The 20760-nt window shown below is 35.1% G+C and overlaps 1 protein-coding gene across 1 annotated transcript in view; it reads right to left on the bottom strand.

Annotated features, from left to right (window-relative positions):
* DACH2 (dachshund family transcription factor 2) overlaps nt 1–20760 on the bottom strand; it is a 791610-nt gene that overhangs the window by 159056 nt on the left and 611794 nt on the right. Inside the window, exon 7 of the mRNA XM_065915301.1 lies at nt 5330–5465. Within this exon, the coding sequence (XP_065771373.1) occupies nt 5330–5465 (136 nt within the window). The remainder of the gene's footprint in view (nt 1–5329; nt 5466–20760) is intronic.

Here is a 20760-nt window from a genome sequence, read left to right as displayed (position 1 = left end):
ACTGAAAATAGAACTGCCATACGACCCAGGAATCCCACTGCTGGGCATACTCACCAAGGAAACCAGAATTGAAAGAGACATGTGTACCCCAATGTTCATCGCAGCACTGTTTACAATAGTTAGGTCATGGAAACAACCTAGATGTCCATCGGCAAACAAGTGTATAAGAAAGTTGTAATACATATACACAATGGCATATTACTCAGCTATTAAAAATAATTCATTTGAAGCAGTTCTAATGAGGTGGATGAAACTGGAGCCTCTTATACAGAGTGGAGTAAGTCAGAAAGAAAAACACCAATACAGTATATTAACGCATATATATAGAATTTAGAAAGATGGTAACCATGACCCTATATCCAAGACAGCAAAAAAGACACAGATGTAAAGAACAGTCTTTTGGACTCTGTGGGAGAAGGCGAGGGTGGAATGATTTGGGAGAATAGCACTGAAATATGTATATTACCAGATGTGAAATAGATCGCCAGTCTAGGTTCGATGCATGAGACAGGGTGCTCAGGACCAGTGTACTGGGATGACCCTGAGGGAAGGGATGGGGAAGGAGGTGCGGGAGGGGGGGGGCGGCTCAGGATAGGTAACACATGTACACCCATGGCTAATTCATGTCACTTTATGTCAAAAGCCACTACAATATTGTAAAGTAATTAGCCTTCAATTAAGATAAATAAATTAATTTAAAAATAGAGAAATAAAAATTTAAGAAACAAAAAATAAAATAAAACAATGACCCTAAACCAAATAAATCAAGAAATGAATAAATCAGAAAAAGAGAAAGCTTTCCCTTATAACTGAAGAAATGCATTTTAATATGTCACTCCTGTCTATTAATATCCTCATCAGGATGTGTGACCAACCTATTTCAAATGAGCGTAACTGTGCCATTCCACAGCAAGAGACTCAAAAATGCCAGTGCATACCACTGTGTATTTTTATGAAATTCAGTTACTGTACATCTGTACTAGCACTCCAGCTGATCCTTCATAAGATATACCAGCGTGTCCTTGAGCATTGCAGCACACAAGCCAGTCCTAAATGCCACTGTGACTTATGGAGTTTGCAGTTCTGATGGAACCATGTGTATCTTGTACAGCTTGAGATTTTCCTAGAAAATCTGCTTTACTACCAAGCTGTCCTTCAAACTGTCATGACTTGCTGGGAAAGAGGTTTCAGGAACAAATTGTTGCTGAGTTATGAATGAAGTTTCATCTTTAACTACAATTCCATTACTTCTGTAAGTGTTTGGGTAGTTTAATATGCTCTACTTGACTTCTCCCACCCTGAAAACGTTTCTGAAATCAAGCATTTACAACTTGGGCCCCAGAGAGTATAGTCTTTGGATACAAAATGACAAAACATGTCAAGGAAACCAAACATGGATCAATGAAACTAAAATCCTAGACTATTCCAAATTCTAACTAAAATGCTCATCTAGGTAATTAGAAAGCAAGTTAAGTTTAGAGAAAAAGTAAAAGAAAATTCTCTATCAACTCCTCAGTTGTTCATGGAGAGGTTTTTTTTTTCCCTACATATTATGAGAATCTTTATTAAAGACAGAAAAATGCATCCTAAAAGTAAAGTACAATCAGACCATCTGGTGATCTGACAAGTTATCTGTTAGCTTATGTTCTTTAGCTTAGAGTTAATAAATTCATGATGGCAATCATAATGCATAGCCTATAACATATGCCGATATATTTTCCTTTACTCTTACCTTAAGTCTTTTAAACAAAGTTGTACTCAGTTTTCACATCAAGGAAGTGTGACTGAAATTCTTATTCTCCCTACCTTCTTCAAACAGATATCCTAAGAAAAAGTTGGATGCTGTGCAGAAATTACACATCTGTCAGTTGATTACAAGCCAGACTGATGCCATATCTATCATCATTCCAGGTAAATACCTGACTGGAGTAGCTTGCTAAAATTTCATTTGAAATGTCCAAATCAGCATATACTTTAAAATCACTTTTGCATGTTGAGGAGAACATCTCTCTTGTATGATAGCAACTCAAGTTTTTCAAACATAACCATAAAATGGTGATTAATTTAAATATAGTCAGCAAAGTACAAACATAATAAAACTAGAATCAGATGTCTCTAATCAGGCATAATAAAAAGGGCTTAGGGTAAAACTTCCAACCACAGGCACCAAGAAACTTTGGGTTAATATGTTATTTATAATATCAAATAAAATTCAGGTAAATATTATTTTTTACTACAAAAATAATTTATCCAAAGTCAGTATAGATCTATTCTGACCAAGAAATGTGTATACAATATACAGCAATAGGATGTTAAGTGAGTTAGTGTCCAATCTTTATATGTACATTAAATAAGCAAAAATTATTTTACCTTTATTTTCCCTTTGGAATTTTTTGATAGTTGGTCCAGTATCCTGTTCTTCTCTATTGTTGGGCATCATAACTATAAGTAAAAGATTTAACTGTATAATTTTCTTGCAAAACATCCAAAAGAAGAGCAGAAAAGCATTACATAAGCAGCTATTTTACTCCAATAAATAACTAGCATGAATTTTATACATTTCTACTTCTGAACCACTGAAAAGATTTTTGTTGGTATGATGATCATGCAACTTAAAAATCAATAAGCTGCTCAATCACATGATTTTTAAAGTATAATGTAATAAAGTATAACTAAAGAAAATTAATTGATAAACTGAAATTGGCATGATTTTCCTCTTTCAATATAAAAGTTTTGCGAAGTACAACAATGACCAGAAAATTATATCATCTATTAATTTTGCTATATATTTGCAAAAACTCTCTAAGGTAAATTAGAGTCATACTTATTTTAAACTCATAAGATTAAATGCAAAATCCATTCAGAAGCATTTTTGGAATTATATTATTGATTATAGAGGTAAATAGCTATTTTGCACATGAATTTTAAAAGAAAAAATATTTTAAATGATTTAAGTAATATCAATAAATAATCAATAATATTATTGATAAATAATGTCAATATCATAACCAATAAATATGGCCACTTTAAAATAAAAATCATCAAAACTTTTTATTCTATTATAGACAATCTCATTATCATGCTTCAACAATTGTAAAATGTGCATAGAGAGTATAATTACTGTCAGTGGAATTAGAAATGCTTTATGTTGTCAAGATTTTTTTTTTACAATACTATATTGCTTTGATATATTTTCTTTCTAAACATAAGCCATCCTTTAAAATATGTGTATCACAGAGTACCAATAGTTCCCTATGTGCTCTGCTTATAACCAGTACTCTAAATAATTATCTCTCCCCTTTTCCTCTCCTCCCCCTCCCTCATCTATACAAAGATTATTCTAATAGAAGAATATGTGTTTCCTGATTGCTTAATGGTCATCTGGCTATATCCTAAGACTCCCTTGAATCAGTTGCACACAATATTGTAACAAGTAAATTAGACTGTATCCACAGAACAGAGTAAAACTAGAAAACATGTGTCACTTCATCTAGGAATTAAATTTATTCCAGTATGGATATTAGCTAAAAGTTCTAATTCAGTGGTTCTTAACTCTGGCTGCACATTAGAATCTTCTGAGGATATATTGAAAAACAAATCATAACACTGCTGCTACGCTCTATACCAGACCAGGTACATGAGACTGAGCGTGTGGTATGGGCATCCATATTTGTAAACCCTCCATAGGCGATTATAATGGGGAGACAGATTTGTGACTCACTGAGCTCACTATGAAGCTAAATAGCTACAAAGAATATGCAATGTTGACAAGCTAAATGAGACTTGGATGAATTTCCACAAGAGTGAAATCATCTTTGTCCCTTCCCAGAACAAATCCAGAACCTAAAACCTTCCCTAATCCCTCAAATTCCGTTCTTCCTACATAAAAACATTACTTTGGAGAGACTTGAGGTGATCATTATTATAAAGTGCAAAAATTTAGAGTTTACATGGAAAAATGTTCCAATAGTAAGATTAAAAGAAGAGCAGAAATTATTTTCCCTAGAGGAAATGGATACTTACAAAATTGGACGTGTGTAGGTATAAAAGATTAACAAAGATTTTACTTAGCTCACCTGACTCATAATTATCATATATGAGAATTTGTTATAGCTGAATGCACTGGGTAATATCTGTATACCTGAGTAGGATCAGACAGCAGTTGATAAGCAATCAAGGTAAAGCCACACAGAGAAAAATAATGCTTATTCCTCACATTTCCTTAGTGCTTTAAATTTCTGAAGTGTTTTACCACATATCATTGCATTGACCTCACAAAACTCCAGTGCAATAAGCAGAGCAATAATCATATCTATGCATGTGTGCAGGTTCCAGGTCACTTCAGTAGTGTGTGACTCTGCAATGCCATAGACTGTAGCCTGTCAGGCTCCTCTGTCCACGGGATTCTCCAGGCAAGAATACTGGAGCGGGTTGCTATGCCCTCCTCCAGGGGATCTTCCTGACCCAGGGGTCGAACCCACATCTCTATGTTTCTTGAATCGTCAGGCAGGTTCTTTACTACTAGTGCCACCTAGAAACCCAATCATATTCATATTAGGTAAAGATACGTATGGTGGTTAAGTGACATACCCAAGATCTCATAGCTAGTAAGTGCCAGACTGTGACAAGATTAGAGTCTCCAGTATGCCAGATCACTGACAATATATTATACTATTTATGGAACAATGTCCTAGGTGGAAGACTTTTGAAACAATAAAAAAAATGTGTAAAACATCATGCCAAATATTTTTAATCTAAATTATTGTTGCTGTTGTTCAGTCACTAAGTCGTGTCTGACTCTTTGTGACCCCATGGACACACTATCTCCTGAAATTTGCTCAAACTCATGTCCATTGAGTCAGTAATGCCATCCAACCATCTCATCCTCTGTTAACATTTAAATTGTTGAGATTCTTGAAAATCATATATTGATTCACTTTTTAATCACTTTTACATAATCAACTGCACAAAATATATTTTATCATCCATTATTCAAAGGGTGCTGTGAATATAGCAGGTGATTTGTATCACACTAGCTGCTAAATACCAACACATTGAATTAACCTATATTCTATAAAACTCCCATCAAATTGTTCCTATCAGATTCAGTGATACATTAAATTAAGACTTTCAGAGAACAAATTTCTTAACATTTTTTTTTTTGTTCATATGACTTTCCCAATAAAAATTCACCATTAAAAAAAAAAAAAAAACATTTAAATCAAGGAGGCATCAGGTCCCCCAGATTTCCTCCCCGCCTCACTATTGCCTAATGAAGAATTTCCTGAAAGATTATTTTTCAGTTCCTAGCTTCAGGTGAGATACTTACCTATTCTCTCTGAATGGTGATCCATCTGAGAGGGAGAACTGGACACGCTGCTGCTGGGGTGGGAGGAGGTCTGGCTCCCAGGGTGATGACTCTCTTCCAGAGAGGGAGCAGGAGAAGGACTCTCTGGAATCCGTTCCTTACATAAAAGGAAATACAAAAGGAAATGTCATCTCATACAGAGTTTTTCATGCTGGTGGAGTCCATAACATTCAAAATGCTGACCTCTCATCTTTAAACTGAGCACATATCTGATTTTACAATACCTGATCATAAACACATATCTTTAAACAAAATCATAATTTTTGTTCTTGGGAAATTAATGGGATATTGTGAGGTTTAAATAAAATAAGAAAGAGAAAGGCCTCTGTGCTATGCCAGATACATGAAAGAGTTCAAGAAAGGTTAGCTTGCACTTCCTTTCCTAAGAAATCCACCAAGTGAATTTATGAAGTGAAGTGACTATTATTAGTGAAGGTTTGTTATTATAAGCTTCTACACTGATATAACATTCAAACCATAACTTGGAGGGTGAGCCTACTATCTGAGTAATAAGATCTCTGAAAGGTAAATACTTAGAACCTTGGAATAAAACTCAAAAACTGTGGGAGGACCTGGTACATGTTGTGTCTCTCTGCACTGAAAACTTTATGTCAATAATATGCTTCTAATCTATCAGACCTTAGGAGTTCGTTTTTAATGTTGGCAACAAAACGGTTTGATGGTCACGAGACACAATGACCGGTTTTTTAAACTAACACTAAGTCTAACACTAACACTAAGATCAGTTTTTTCAGTTCAGTCGCTTGGTCATGTCTGACTCTTTGCGACCCCATAGACTGCAGCCCACCAGGCTTCCATGTCCATCACCAACTCCCTGGGCTTACATAAACTCATGTCCATAGAGTCAGTGATGCCATCCAACCATCTCATCCTCTGTCATCCCCTTCTCCTCCTACCTTCAATCTTTCCCAGCATCAGGGTCTTTTCCAATAAGTCAGTTCTTCACATCAGGTAGACAAAGTATTGAAGTTTTAGCTTTAGCTTCAATCTTTCCAATGAATATTCAGGACAGATTTCCTTTAGGATGGACTGGTTTTATCTCCTTGCAGTCCAAAGGACTCTCAAGAGTCTTCTCTAGCACCACAGTTCAAAAGCATCAATTCTTTAGTGCTCAGCTTTCTTTATAGTTCAACTGTTAACCTCATACATGACTACTGGAAAAACTGTAACTTTGACTAGACGGACCTTTGTTGGCAAAGTAATGAATGTCTCTACTTTTTGTTATGTTGTCTAGGTTGGTCATAGCTTTTCTTCCAAGGAGCAAATGTCTTTTAATTTAATGGCTGCAGTCACCATCTGCAGTGATTTTGGAACTGAACTGATTTTTATGAAATTCATAATTTAAAACTATAAAAATTAAATGATACTAGAAGGATGTTCGTTAGTATTGTTTAAATTTTTTATAGTTTTAAATTACAAATTTGATAAAAATCAGTTCAGTTCAGTCACTCTCTCATGTATGACTCCTTTCAAGTCCATGGACTGCAGTACACCAGGTTTCCCTATCTATTACCAACTCCCAGAGCTTACTAAAACTCGTCCATCGAGTCAGTGATACCATCCAACCATCTCATCCTCGGTTGTCCCCTTCTCCTCCTGCCTTCAATATTTCCCAGCATCAGAGTCTTTTCTAATGAGTCAGTTCTTTGCATCAGGTGGCCAAAATATTTGAGCTTCAGCTTCAACATCAGTCCTTCCAATGAATATTCAGGACTGATTTCCTTTAGGATTGGCTGGTTTGATCTCCTTGCAGTTCCAGGGACTCTCAAGAGTCTTATCCAACACCACAGATAAAAAGCATCAATTCTTCAGTACTCAGCATTCTTTATGGTCCAACTCTCATATCCATACATGACTACTGGAAAAATCATAGGCTTGACTAGATGGATCTTTGTCAGCAAAGTAACATCTCTGCTTTTTAACATGCTGTCTAATTTTGTCATAGTTTTTCTTCCAAGGAGCAGTCCAGTTAAATTCAGTCATTCACTCAGGTCTGACACTTTGTGTCCCCATGAACTGCAGCATGCCAGGCCTCCGTGTCCATCACCAACTCCAGGAGTTTACTCAAACTCATGTCCATTGAGTCAGTGATGCTATCCAACCATCTCATCCTCTGTTGTCCACTTCTCCTGCTAACCTCAATCTTTCCCAGCACAAGGGTTTTTTCAAATGAGTCAGCTCTTCGCATCAGATGGCCAAAGTATTGCAATTTCAGCTTCAACATTTGTCCTTCCAATGAACATTCAGGACTGACTTCCTTTAGGATGGACTGGTTTTATCTCCTTGCATTCCAAGGAACTCTCAAGAGTCTTCTCCAACACCACAGTTCAAAAGCATCAATTCTTCTGCACTCAACTTTCTTTATAGTACAACTCTCACATCCATACATGACTGCTGGAAAAACCATAGTCATGACTAGACGGATCTTTGTTGGCAAAGTAATATCTCTGCTTTTTAATATGTCGTATAGGTTTTTCATAATTTTTCTTCAAAGGAGTAAGCGTCTTTTTATTTCATGGCTGCAGTGATATTGGAGCCCCCCAAAATAAAGTCTGCCACTGTTTCTACTGTTTCTCCATTTATTTGCCATGAAGTGATGGGACCGGATGCCATAATCTTTGCTTTCTGAATGTTGAGCTTTAAGCCAACTTTTTCACTCTCCTCTTTCACTTTCATCAAGAGGTTCTTTAGTTCTTCTTCTCTTTCTGCCATAAGGGTGGTGTCATCTGCATATCTGAGGTTATTGATATTTCTCCCAACAATCTTGATTCCATCTTGTGCTTCTTCCAGCCCAGCGTTTCTCATGATGTACTCTGCATGTAAGTTAAATAAGCACGGTGACAATATACAGCCTTGACATACTCCTTTTCCTATTTGGAACCAGTCTGTGGTTCCATGTCCAGTTCTAGCTGTTGCTTCCTGACCTGCATACAGATTCTTCAAAGAGGCAGGTCAAGTGGTCTGGTAATCTCATCTCTTTCAGAATTCTCCCCAGTTTATTGTGATCTACAAGTCAAAGGCTTTGGTAAAGTCAACAAAGCAGAAATAGATGTTTTTCTGGAACTCTCTTGCTATTTTGATGATCCAGCGGATGCTGGCAATTTGATCTCTGGTTCCTCTGCCTTTTCTAAAACCAGCTTGAACAACTGGCAGCAAATTTGGAAAACTCAGCAGTGGCCACAGGACTGGAAATGGTCAGTTTTCATTCCAATCCCTAAGAAAGGCAATACCAAAAAATGCTCAAACTACTGCACAAGTGCACTCATCTTACACACTAGTGAAGTAATGCTCAAAATTATCCAAACCAGGCTTCAACAATACATGAAATATAAACTTCCAAGGAGCAAGCATCTTTTAATTTCATGGTCTCAGTCACCATCTGCAGTCTAGCCCAAGAAAATAAATTCTGTCACTGTTTCCATTGTTTCCCCAACTATTTGCCATGATGTGATGGGACCAGATGCCATGATCTTAGTTTTCTGAATGTTGAGTTTTAAGCCAGCTTTTTCACCCTCCTCTTTCACTTTCATCAAGAGGCTCTTTAGTTCCTCTTCGCTTTCAGCCATAAGGGTGCTGTCATCTCCAAATCTGAGGTTATTGATATTTCTCCAGGAGCTCTTGATTCCAACTTATGCTTCATCCAGCCCAGAATTTTGCATGATGAACTCTACATATACGTTAAATAAGCAAGGTGACAATATACAGCCTTGATGTACTCCTTTCTCAACTTGGATCCAGTCCATTGTTCCATATCCAGTTCTAATTGTTGCTTCTTGACCTGCATACAGATTTCTCAGGAGGCAAGTAAGGTGGTCTGTTGTTCCCATCCCTTTAAGAATTTTCCATAGTTTGTTGTGATCGACACAGTCAAAGACTTTAGCATAATCAATGAAGCAGAAGTAGATAGCTTTTTTTTTCCCTGTAATTCTCTTGCTTTTTCTATGATCCAATGGGTGTTAGCAATTTGCTTTCTGGTTCCTCTGTCTTTTCTAAATCCAGCTTGAACATCTGGAAGGCCTCAGTTCACATACTATTGAAGCCTAGCTTGGAGAATGTTGATCATTACTTTGTTAGCATATGAGAATAGTGCAATTGTGCGGTGGTTTGAATATTCTTTGGCATTTCCTTTCTTTGAGGTTGGAATGAAAATTGACCTTTTCCAGTCCTGTGGCTGGAAAATTATTGATAAAAATAAAATATTTATTTTATATAGCTCTACAATAACTGTTATGGTTCTCAGGACTTTTGTGATAATTAATATTTTTTTTTTATTAGTTGAAGGCTAATTACTTCACAACATTTCAGTGGGTTTTGTCATACATTGACATGAATCAGCAATAGAGTTACACGTATTCCCCATCCTGATCCCCTCTCCCACCTCCCTCTCCACCCGACTCCTCTGGGTCCTGCTCTGAAGTTATTCACTATGTTTATGAATCACAAACCGATGGATAAATCTGACATTTAGTTAATTTGATCAATTAAAAACACATTATTGTTTATCCGTATATCCAGTAAATGTGACTGAATAATAGACATTCGGGGACAGAGAATATTTGCTTTATTATTTAACTCATTCATAATGAATTTCTTAAAGTTCTGTGTATTTATATGCAATTACAATATCAGTATTCTAATTACCATAATATTAAAAATTAGTTTATCAAATATGTGTTTATACATTTTCAGATTGATTTTGCATGAGAAGCCCCAAGCTGATAAATTATTTAAAGAAAAACTGTTTACATAATGCAAAATTAATAATAAGACGGTTAAAGCCTATTATTTCATTAGTACATGTTAAGATTTTCCAAAGTCTATCATTATGGCAGACAGAATAATCTCATCAGCTCAGCCAAAAATGTTTAGTCCGCATCCTAATAGTTGAGCCTGTGAATATATTATCTTATATGGCAAAATGGACTTTTCAGATGTGATTGAGAACCTGGAGATATAGCTATTACATAGATTAACTTGAGGGTAGAAAGGAAGGTCAGAGGAAGATATGATTATTGAAGAATGGTCAGAGAGACAAAGTGGAAAAGGCAAGGAAACTGATACTTCCCCGGAAGCTTACAGAAAGAAATGCAGTTCTGTGATTTTATCTCAGTGATACCCATGTCAGACATCTGACCTACAGAAATGTAAGATAAAAAAATTGCATCATTTTAAGCCATTAAATGTATCATAGCCTGTTCCAGAAGTAATAAAGAACTAATACAGTCATCAGTGTAGTGTGTTCATTTTTAAATGCTATATAATATTATTTAGTATTCAGTAAATGTCTGATAACTTTATTGAAATGAATAGTGGACTTTGAGTATATTAGCTGCAGTATCATATAGTTATTAAATACCATTAATTGTAAATATATTACATCTGGAAGACTTTATAACTTTTGTTATACTTCAAACAGTATTTTATGACAGAGAAACATACATGTATTTATATTTAATATACCGTTAAATATACAGTTGCAATACTCTATATACAGGGAAAGATAAAAAGATACATATAAACAAAGCAGAAGAGAATCATTTTTTCCAAATAATTATATTTGTTGTTTAGAAGGATAGTATGGGCATGGATAACAAATTATATATGGCTTTTATAATATATTTTTAAATTTTTTGAAAAGTTCATCAGTTGTGAAATTCAACCTAAAGTGCAGTGATTAAAAGTATAATCTCTAAATAGCATATGTACACATACACTAATGAAAGCAATTTTATATATGAGGTCAAAATTATTTTTTGACTTGTCACTGTTGTGTAGTCTCAATGATTCTATGCTAAAGTATGTATATAAAGTGTGGAACAGTCTTTGAATTCTAACATTGGCTATTTGCTGAAAAATATGTAATTTAAAGGACTACTTTTGTCTTTAATGGACCGGTAAGTGAATGGATAAGGACAAAGTACAGCAGTTATCTAGCAAAAATAAAACTGAACAAACAAAATCACTGTGTAGTGGTAAACAAGAATCATGCATAGCAATATATCTTACCATAATAAAAATGGAAAATTTGGGAGTGAATTATAAAGTTGATGGTTTACAAAAAAAGATAAATCAAGTGATTTGACCTTGCCCACTGTGCTTAAAAAATGAATGGTCATTCTGAATTTTTTTTTAACTGAAAGAATATCTACACAAATAGAAAATGCTATAAATAATGAGGACATTTTGCAATGCTATAAAGACGAATCCTCCAAAATGTTTTAAAAATACATATGATCAAACATTATTAATTCAAATAATTTACTTTTAAATACATTCTTTGCCATTTTCAACAGCTCATCAGGTGGGTATTATTTCAAATAACTTTGAAAACATGATTTAGAGTTACAATAACATTTGGCATAAAACTACAGTTCATATTTAAGATTTGTAGCCTGCCTTACCAAATTCAATCAAGATTCAATTCATTGTTATTGTTTCCTAAGGCACCACAGAGGTCACATATTTTTTCACCATGTAAACATTAGACGAGTCCAATGTCTTATACTGATTAACAATTAGGTGGGTTTAAAAAATATCGATATGGAACTGGAAACATTAATTTCTTCTAAAACAATGAATAGTTATATAAGCAATTTCTACTTTGCAAGTAAACAGATCCATTTTTCAGTCTTATAATCAGTGTGTATCTATTTAGCTACTTAACTGCAATGTGCTTTGGGTCATTAGGTGGCTACTGTTGTGTCTCAGCCTAGTTAAATTTTCACAGCAAGTTAATCTGTTTTATTACAAATGAGAACACAAAGATAATGTCTTCACCACTTGCCAAATACAGGGTTAACAGTATTTGCAACAAATCAGTAAGGGCATTTAAAAAGGAAAATTGAAAATCTAAAACCCAAATCATTTTACTCATTCATGATTTAATTTTATTTGGCATTTATGGCTTTTACAGTCCTGTTACTTTTCATGTATGTCATTCAAGCTCCTTCAAAAACAGCTGTAGCTCTTCTAAATCACTGCAGAAATCGTCTCCAGATTCAGTCACTGTAGCAGAAGATGGAGATTTCCAAAACTGATACATACTTACCCAATTAAATCCCCACTTTCCCTTGCAATTAGTAAAATTATCTTCAATAATAACTCAAATTCTAGCATATACTTACATAGTTCAAGGCTTATGCCTAAGAAGAAAGAGACATTATAGAAAATGTCTCTAGTTAGTACATGTTATTACTCCTTCTTCTATCATACTGTTTTCATTTTTGATGGGTACATATGATCAAGGAAATGTACCTCATATTAAATCATTTAAGAGTACATTTGAACCTTGAATAAAGAGCAGGGTCAAAGCTAAGGAAAATTAGCTTTATATGGTTTAACACAGTCAATTTAGTATAGAATTTAGTTTATTGGTACTAAGATATCAACTCTACCTTTTTTAATAGAGATCTTTTATTTCATCTCAATGTATTTTTTTACATCCCTAGATATGGCAAAACACAGAACTTGTAAAGTGCTAATGCATGCATATTATACATGTGTTCGCATGTATGTATATATGTGTGTAGTTCCTTTTTAGGAACACCTACTCAGAGTTAAATTGTATCTACGATATTCTCTTATATTGACTCTTCTCAAGCATTTGGTAGGGTTATGTAATATATAATTTGTCTTTTTTAAAATTTAATTGCAACTCAACTCTCACTGTAATTAATCTTCTAAATGTTAATCTATTAATAAGTTCCTAAAGGATTTAATGACATTTCACTGCTGAGGAGTGACTTTTGGAAGTTTAACTGACACTAGATATTTTATTCATGCATTTGTTTTGATATTTTATATTTAACTGATGTGTTGCTTCTGTACTGTTACCAGAGCTCTATAGAAACAGAACAGATTGCAACCTGACAAACTTAAATAATAAAATCAGGAACAAGATTTTAAGTTTGTTCATTGCTTTTATTAACTTGGCTTACCACTAGGCCTGAGAAAGAATTACATGTTCTGTTTTACCTTTGAATATTATTGGATGCATGACACTTTATGAATTTTTATGAATCAGTTTAAGAATTAATATATGTTCCACAATCATCAATTTACATTTGCATTTAGGTTAACACAGATGGATATGGCAAGTTTTCATGAATTTTCGTATGAGAGAGTCCAAAATCATAAGTATGTTCTATCTGTGACCTATGTGATAGCTGGACAAAGTGCTCTCTCACCTCTTCAATGTGATCAACTTGTTCTGGAAGAGGCTGACAGCTTAAAGGGAATCAGTTATAATATCTGTTTATAGCATGTAAATGCCCTCAAGTGGGAGAATGGATAGTTCAGTAGAAATATTTATGGCTTGCAAATTATGTTGTAGGCTTGGATCTCTGCCATCCACCCAAACACATACACACATACACAGCAAACGGCCCTTAATTCTCACACAATGCATCTTCATCTCATGTTCTAAAATATAGTAATAGGTTTTTCTTTCCACGGAGCACTTAGAATAAGATTCAACTAGGGATTTCTCTCAGTGAATTTGAATTATTACAAAACGTGCTCTCCGTGTTGACTAATTTTAATGCCAGATGTTCACATGCTAATGCCATTGCCCTGTGACCATTTCCAATCAATTCATTAATTGCCAGCTGCTCAGGCAAACAAAAAACACAGCTAATCAGATGGTATTGGTAAACAGCCAAATAACAGCTTCCTACTTAAATTTCTTAAATTTGTTATCAGAGAAAACTATGATGAACTTTCCCACAAATATAGACAAAATGCATTATGAGATATTTAAATGTAAGAAAATATGTGTTCATATCAGTCAGGTATTTTACCTATTCTGCTCTCAGGATTTTGCCACATTGAGTAATATAACAGAAGGATAAGACTTAAAAATCTAATGATCATAATACAATTTCCAATTCATGTTATAGCTCTATTAATTATTAGTTGCAAATTCTAATAGCTGAGCCAACAGTAAAGAGATCTGAGTCAGACCTAAGGACTCCATGCCCAGGCACAACAATATTCGCAAACTATTTCTGACTGAAAAACAGAAATAGCAACAAAACTTAAAAAAAAAAAAACTTTTACAACTTACAATGTTTTTTGTCAGTTTTGGAATTAACATCTGTACCATTAATGATCATTGTGTTAAAACACTCCCCAATGTTTAATATCCAATGAATCATTAGTTTTCATTAATTTATGCAACAAACATTTATGGAGTGTGTAATGTACCCATTGAAAATGACAGAAAATCCTACAGGTGTCTTCATATGGTGTGTATATATGTGTAGTTCAGACTAAAGACTAAATAATCCACTTGGAAACATTTAAATAGATGGGGCAAATAGACAGGGAAACAATGGAAGTAGTGAGAGACTTTATTTTGGGGGGCTCCAAAATCACTGCAGATGGTGATTGCAGCCATGAAATTAAAACACACTTGTTCCTTGTAAGAAAAGCTATGACCAACCTAGACAGCATATTAAAAAGTAGAGACACTACTTTGCCAACAAAGGTCCATCTAGTCAAAGCTATTGTCTTTCCAGTAGTCATGTATGGATGTGAGAGTTGGACTATAAAGTAAGCTGAGTGCTGAAGAATTGATGCTTTTGAACTGTGGTGCTAGAGAAGACTCTTGAGAGTCTCTTGGACTGCAAGGAGATCCAACCAGTCCATCCTAAAGGAAATCTTTCCTAAAGGAAAGATTGATGCTGAAGCTGAAACTCCAATACTTAAGCTACTTGATGCAAAGAACTGACTCATTGGAGAAGACCCTGATGCTGGGAAAGATTGAGGCAAGAGGAGAAGGGGAGGACAGTGGATGAGATGGTTCGATGGCATCACCAACTGGATGGACAGGAAAACCTGGTGTGCTGCAGTCCATGGGTTCACAAAGAGTCAGACACTACTGAGTAACTGAACTGAAATATTCAAAGGTAATTTAAAATAGAATAAAAATCAGATCAATTATGATATTAAAATGAGCATCTCTCTCCAGTCCCCACCAGATCCCTAACCTTCCTTTTGTGACACAAGATCAAAGTATTACAAGTAAACAGATACTCTGCAGAGAGTCCAATACCTGTTTATGCATCTAATGGTGGGGACGCCTTGGTCCTATTACTGATAAGAATTTGCACAGACAAATGTATATATGAAAAGCTATTTCCTTCTCAGTTTACCTCTCTGCCATGATCTTAGTTTCAACGTATTACAATTTCTAGATGAATTCTCGAGTATAAAACATAATAAAATATAATTAGCTTACACTGAATATTTACTAACTATAAAGGCACTAAGTGTGTTAACAAGTTTGTCTCATCTAAGTCTTATTTTAACACCCCTTGTTATGAGGTAGATACAATTATCATCCCCACTTCACTGCAAAATAAGGCAAACTGATAGGCAAGTATGGATAGGTTAATTCATTTACCTGAATTCACATAACAAGAAATGGTGCAATCAGAATTCAAATACAGGCATACAATCTGACTTCAGAGCTCATGCTCTTACCCATTATGCCATATTCCTCCACTGAAATCTTCTTCTTAATACATCTTACTTAATTAACAAAGTATGATATCTCTAGAGAGAAACAGTATATAATTCTATAAACTCTTTTGGGGATGGGGTATCTGTTTCTTTCTTTTTTTTTTTTTTTTTTTTTTTGATAAAGCAATGTAACATGATTATTTGCACATATTCAGTTCAGTGCAGTTCAGTTCAGTCACTCGGTCATGTCCAACTCTTTGTGACTCCATGAACCGCAGCACGCGAGGCCTCCATGTCCATCACCAACTCCCGGAGTCCATCCAAACTCAGGTGTCCATTGTGTTGGTGATGCCATCCAACCATCTCATCCTCTGTCGTCCCCTTCTCCTCCTGCCCTCAATCTTTCCCAGCATCAGGGTCTTTTCAAATGAGTCAGCTCTTCGCATCAGGTGGCCAAAGTATTAGAGTTTCAGCTTCAGCATCAGTCCCTCCAATGAACACCCAGGACTGATCTCCCTTAGGATGGACTGGTTGAATCTCCTTGCAGTCCAAGCGACTCTCAAGAGTCTTCTCCAACACCACAGTTCAAAAGCATCAATTTTTCTTTGCTCAGCTTTCTTTATAGTCCAACTCTCACCTCCATACATGACTACTGGAAAAACCATAGCCTTGACTAGACGGACCTTTGTTGGCAAAGTAATGTCTCTGCTTTTTAATATGCTGTCTAGGTTGGTCATAACTTTCCTTCCAAGGAGCAAGCATCTTTTAATTTCATATTATTAGACCTATGCTAAATCAGTTAATTCTGTTCTTGCTCTCTGTTATCTAATAGAAGATGATGACAATAATAATGGAGTAAGCCTCTCGATGATGCTGAAGGTACTGAAAGTGAAGGGAGAGAGTGAAACAGCCAGCTTAAAACTAAATTGTTAACACTAATTTTTTAAAAAAAAATTAAGATCATGGCCTCTAGCCCCATTACTTTGTGGCAAATAGAGGGTGAAAAGATGGAAGTAGTGACAGATTTCCTCTTCTTGGGCTCTACAATCACTGCGGATGGGCACTGTAGCCATGAAATCAGAAGACATTTGCTTCTTGGCAAGAAAGTTATGACAAACTCAGACAATGTGTTGAAAAGCAGAGACATTAATTTGCTGGCAAATGTCCATAAAGTCAAGGCTATGGTCTTCCCAATGGTCACATATGGGTGTGAGAACAGGGCCATAAAGAAGGTAGAGTACTGAAGAATTGATGCTTTTGAACTGCCGTGCTGAAAAAGACTCCTGAGAGTCCCTTGGACAGCAAAGAGATCAAACCAGTCAATCTTAAGGGAAATCAACCTTGAATACTCATTGGAAGGACTGATTCTGAAGCTGAAATTCCAATATTTTGGTCATCTGATGCAAACAGCTGACTCATTGGAAAAGTCTCTGATGCTGGGAAAGACTGAGGGCAGATGGAGAAGAAGGAATCAGAGGATGAGACAGCTGGATGGTATCACCAATGTAATGGACATGATGGCGAGGGACAGGGAGGCCTGAGTGTGCTGCAGTCCATGGGATAGCAAAAGTCGGACATGACTGGGTGACTGAACAACAGTAAGGCAATATTAAGCAACAACTATCATTTCTGGCCAAATTCAAGGCTAATTGCAATACACTTGCTGATTTTTCCAAGTGTATTATCCCTTTTCCCCAAAGATTATGAGTGTTCTGAACTTTGCAACCATCCTATCTAACTTCTTAGAAACAGTGCTGTCTGATAAAACTTTCTGTAAATAGGCAAATGTTCCCTATCTGTACTATCAAATGAGAAGTTGAAATGTAGCTAGTAGCCACTGAGGAACTCAAGTGTCTATTTTATTTAATTAATTTAAATTGACGTAGCCACATGTGGCTAATGCCTACTGTATTAAATAGCATTGCTGTAGTAGGTATGTGCTATGCATCTAAGATTATTTGTTGATTGTTTACCACCACAGAGATAGGAGATTTATTAAAACCTAGGTAAATGCATATTTTCTTTAGATGTCTAAGATTCTAAAAGTCACATCACTTCCCAAAGCTCTAAAAAGCTATGGTTTTCTTTCCTACCTGTGAGAAGGAAATTAAAAAGATGAAGCCAGGTCTAGTCTCCCTTGTGTTAGTTTTCACTGTTTAAGAGCATTTGCAGAAGTCAACACCTCTAGTCACCATTTTGTTTTTCACATTGGGGTGGAAATGTTTACACACTGGTAGAAGAAGAAGGCATAAATAAAATTATGCTCTTTCCAATGTTATTTTATTTTATGTTAAAGTGGCATAATTTCAATAATAGAAAAAAATCCTGTTTACTCATTTTTATAGAGATCTCAAACCTTGAGTTACATGTTACGCTATTCTGAATAAATATAAGATAAGAGGTAAACTACTTTGAAAAGATTTTGTTTGACTTACTGGATATGGGGAAATATTGGTATAGAGAATCTGATTTGATGAACATTTTATATTTCACATAAGGTTTTAAAAGAGAGTATTGCCTTGTTCAAACTAGAGCTAATTATTACATACACAGTAATTCTGTGAGTAAGGTGTTAAGCTGCTATTAACATGAAATCAGCTATGGTGGGAATTACTTATACCACAGTAATTATCAAATGTTATAAATTAGAGGTTTTCATTTTCTTTTCTTTTTCTCATCTATAGGCACACCACTGGATGCTGGCCCAAATACAAACTCTAAAACACTGGACTTTTAAGCCTATTACAGGAATCTGAAGGTTTTTTATTTCATTTTAACATGCAACATTATCAGACTAGTCAAAAGATATTATGAATAAGTACAGTATGTGGTGCGTTCATTTGAGTCTATGAGCGTTGAAACAAACAAAAGTATACTGTCACATTATAAAAATACATATTATATAAACATGCAATCATGGTTGTATGCATTTTACATTTGTCTTTTTAAATAAACTGAAAAAATAAAGACAAATATAACACACTGATAATCATTTACTACTAAAATTTTAAGCACATAGAATATAGGCAAGCATTATATGTAGTTTTCACATGACTCAGGAATCCTGGCTTCATATAGTATAAAAGAAGATCAGCAAAAGCATGTTTTCAAAATAGTACACATTAGTTCATTTTAATCTGTTTACATTTTAGATCAAAGACTATTTTTTGTCTCTCCCTATTAGGTCACAAGCCTTAAAAATCACATGATGCATAATAGGGATTCAATCAATAGAAAAGAAAAAATACAGATGGACCCACAATGCTTTAAAACCAGATATCAGTGTCTTCAGATTCTCCAGAAAGTGAGCATATAGGGAACATATTTCAGCATAATAAAGGCCATATATGATAAATCTACAGCTAACATCATACTCAAATGCAAAAAGCTGAAAGTATTTCCTCTAAGATTAGGAACAAGATAAAGATGTCCATACTCTCATCACTTTTAGTCAAAACAGACTAATTCACTGAGGGCCACAGTCCTTAGAGAAAGCATACTGCTACTTGGCCATGAACATATGTATGGAGCATAATAAAAATTTATCAGTTCTTTCCCTTTCCTATAAAAGTTATATTTTAAATTTTTTTCATTGTTTTAGAAGTTCACCTAACTAGAAGCTAATTTAAAATTGAACAAATATGTCTAGAATCTCACATTTCTTCTGCCTTCAGTTCTTTTTCTTCCATGTTCACCTATTACAATAACATCAATATTGCAAGGCCCAGCTCAAATCCATCAACTGTAATACCATTTGTGATTCCTGCTCCCTCTCTTCTCCAATCTAGATTTGCTCTCTCCCTCCTCTAAATTCATGTAAAGCGTGATGGATTGCTATGCATCACAGTCTGTGTTGTTATGCAAGTTAAATGTGCACTTGTTGTTCATCTAGAATTTAGGTTGTGGGTCCTGGAACTCAGGAACTACATCCTAATTATTTCCCATATTGCCCTATATGATGTATACATATTGAATATAATGTTTGTTGAATAAATGGAGGAACAAAGGAACAAATCAAGGGTTTCCCTGATTAACTATACTATTTGATTCTCTACACCCTTATATTATCTTCTCCACAAAAGGAAAAATGTATTACAAAACTTAGTTCATGTTATACTTGGAGGGCAAAAGGATCATGTGACAAACTAATAGGAAACACAAGGAAGATTATAAAATATTTGTGCTTCATTACTCAATGGTCCTGAAAATTTGAAAAATTTTATTCTAGAATATGATAATGATAAAACTCCAATATTTTGACCACCTGGTGCAAAGAACTGACTCACTGGAAAAGACCCTGATGCTGGGGAAGATTGAAGGCAGGTGGAGAAGGGGATGACAGGATGACATGGTTGGATAGCATCACCGACTCTATGGACAATACTTTGAGTAAGCTCTGGGAGTTGGTGATGGACAGGGAAGCCTGGCGTGCTGCAGTCCATGGAATCGCAGAGTCGGACATGACTGAGCGACAGAACTGAACTGAATATTATAAATTATCATAAGGATTTGTTTAATGTTTCACAATTTTAAACTGTATTTTACTCATATTACCTCCAGACAGCCAATGAAATAGGTGGGATAGATTATGACTTTTATTTTACAGTTGAGGAAAAAGTCAAGGAGGGTTAATTGTTATATCCAAGGTCATTCAGATATTAAGCAGCAGCATCAGAATTGAAATTCAGGTCTTTTTAGCTATAAATCTTTTATGATATATAGTATTCCACAACTGCCTCACAAACACAAAGAAGATGCAGTGTTTACTTTGTTTCACCCCAGTGATGGGAATGGATTTTGCACATTCTTCTGCTCTCTCTTTATCTGGGCACACCTCCCACAGACTGTGCTCATGAATACAAGACAGGATGCTAGAACTAAAGGTAGTATCTGTGGTCATTGAATGA

This window comes from Muntiacus reevesi, chromosome X (assembly GCF_963930625.1).
Source record: "Muntiacus reevesi chromosome X, mMunRee1.1, whole genome shotgun sequence".
NCBI lineage: Eukaryota > Metazoa > Chordata > Mammalia > Artiodactyla > Cervidae > Muntiacus > Muntiacus reevesi.
This window is presented reverse-complemented; position numbering and strand designations above follow the sequence as displayed.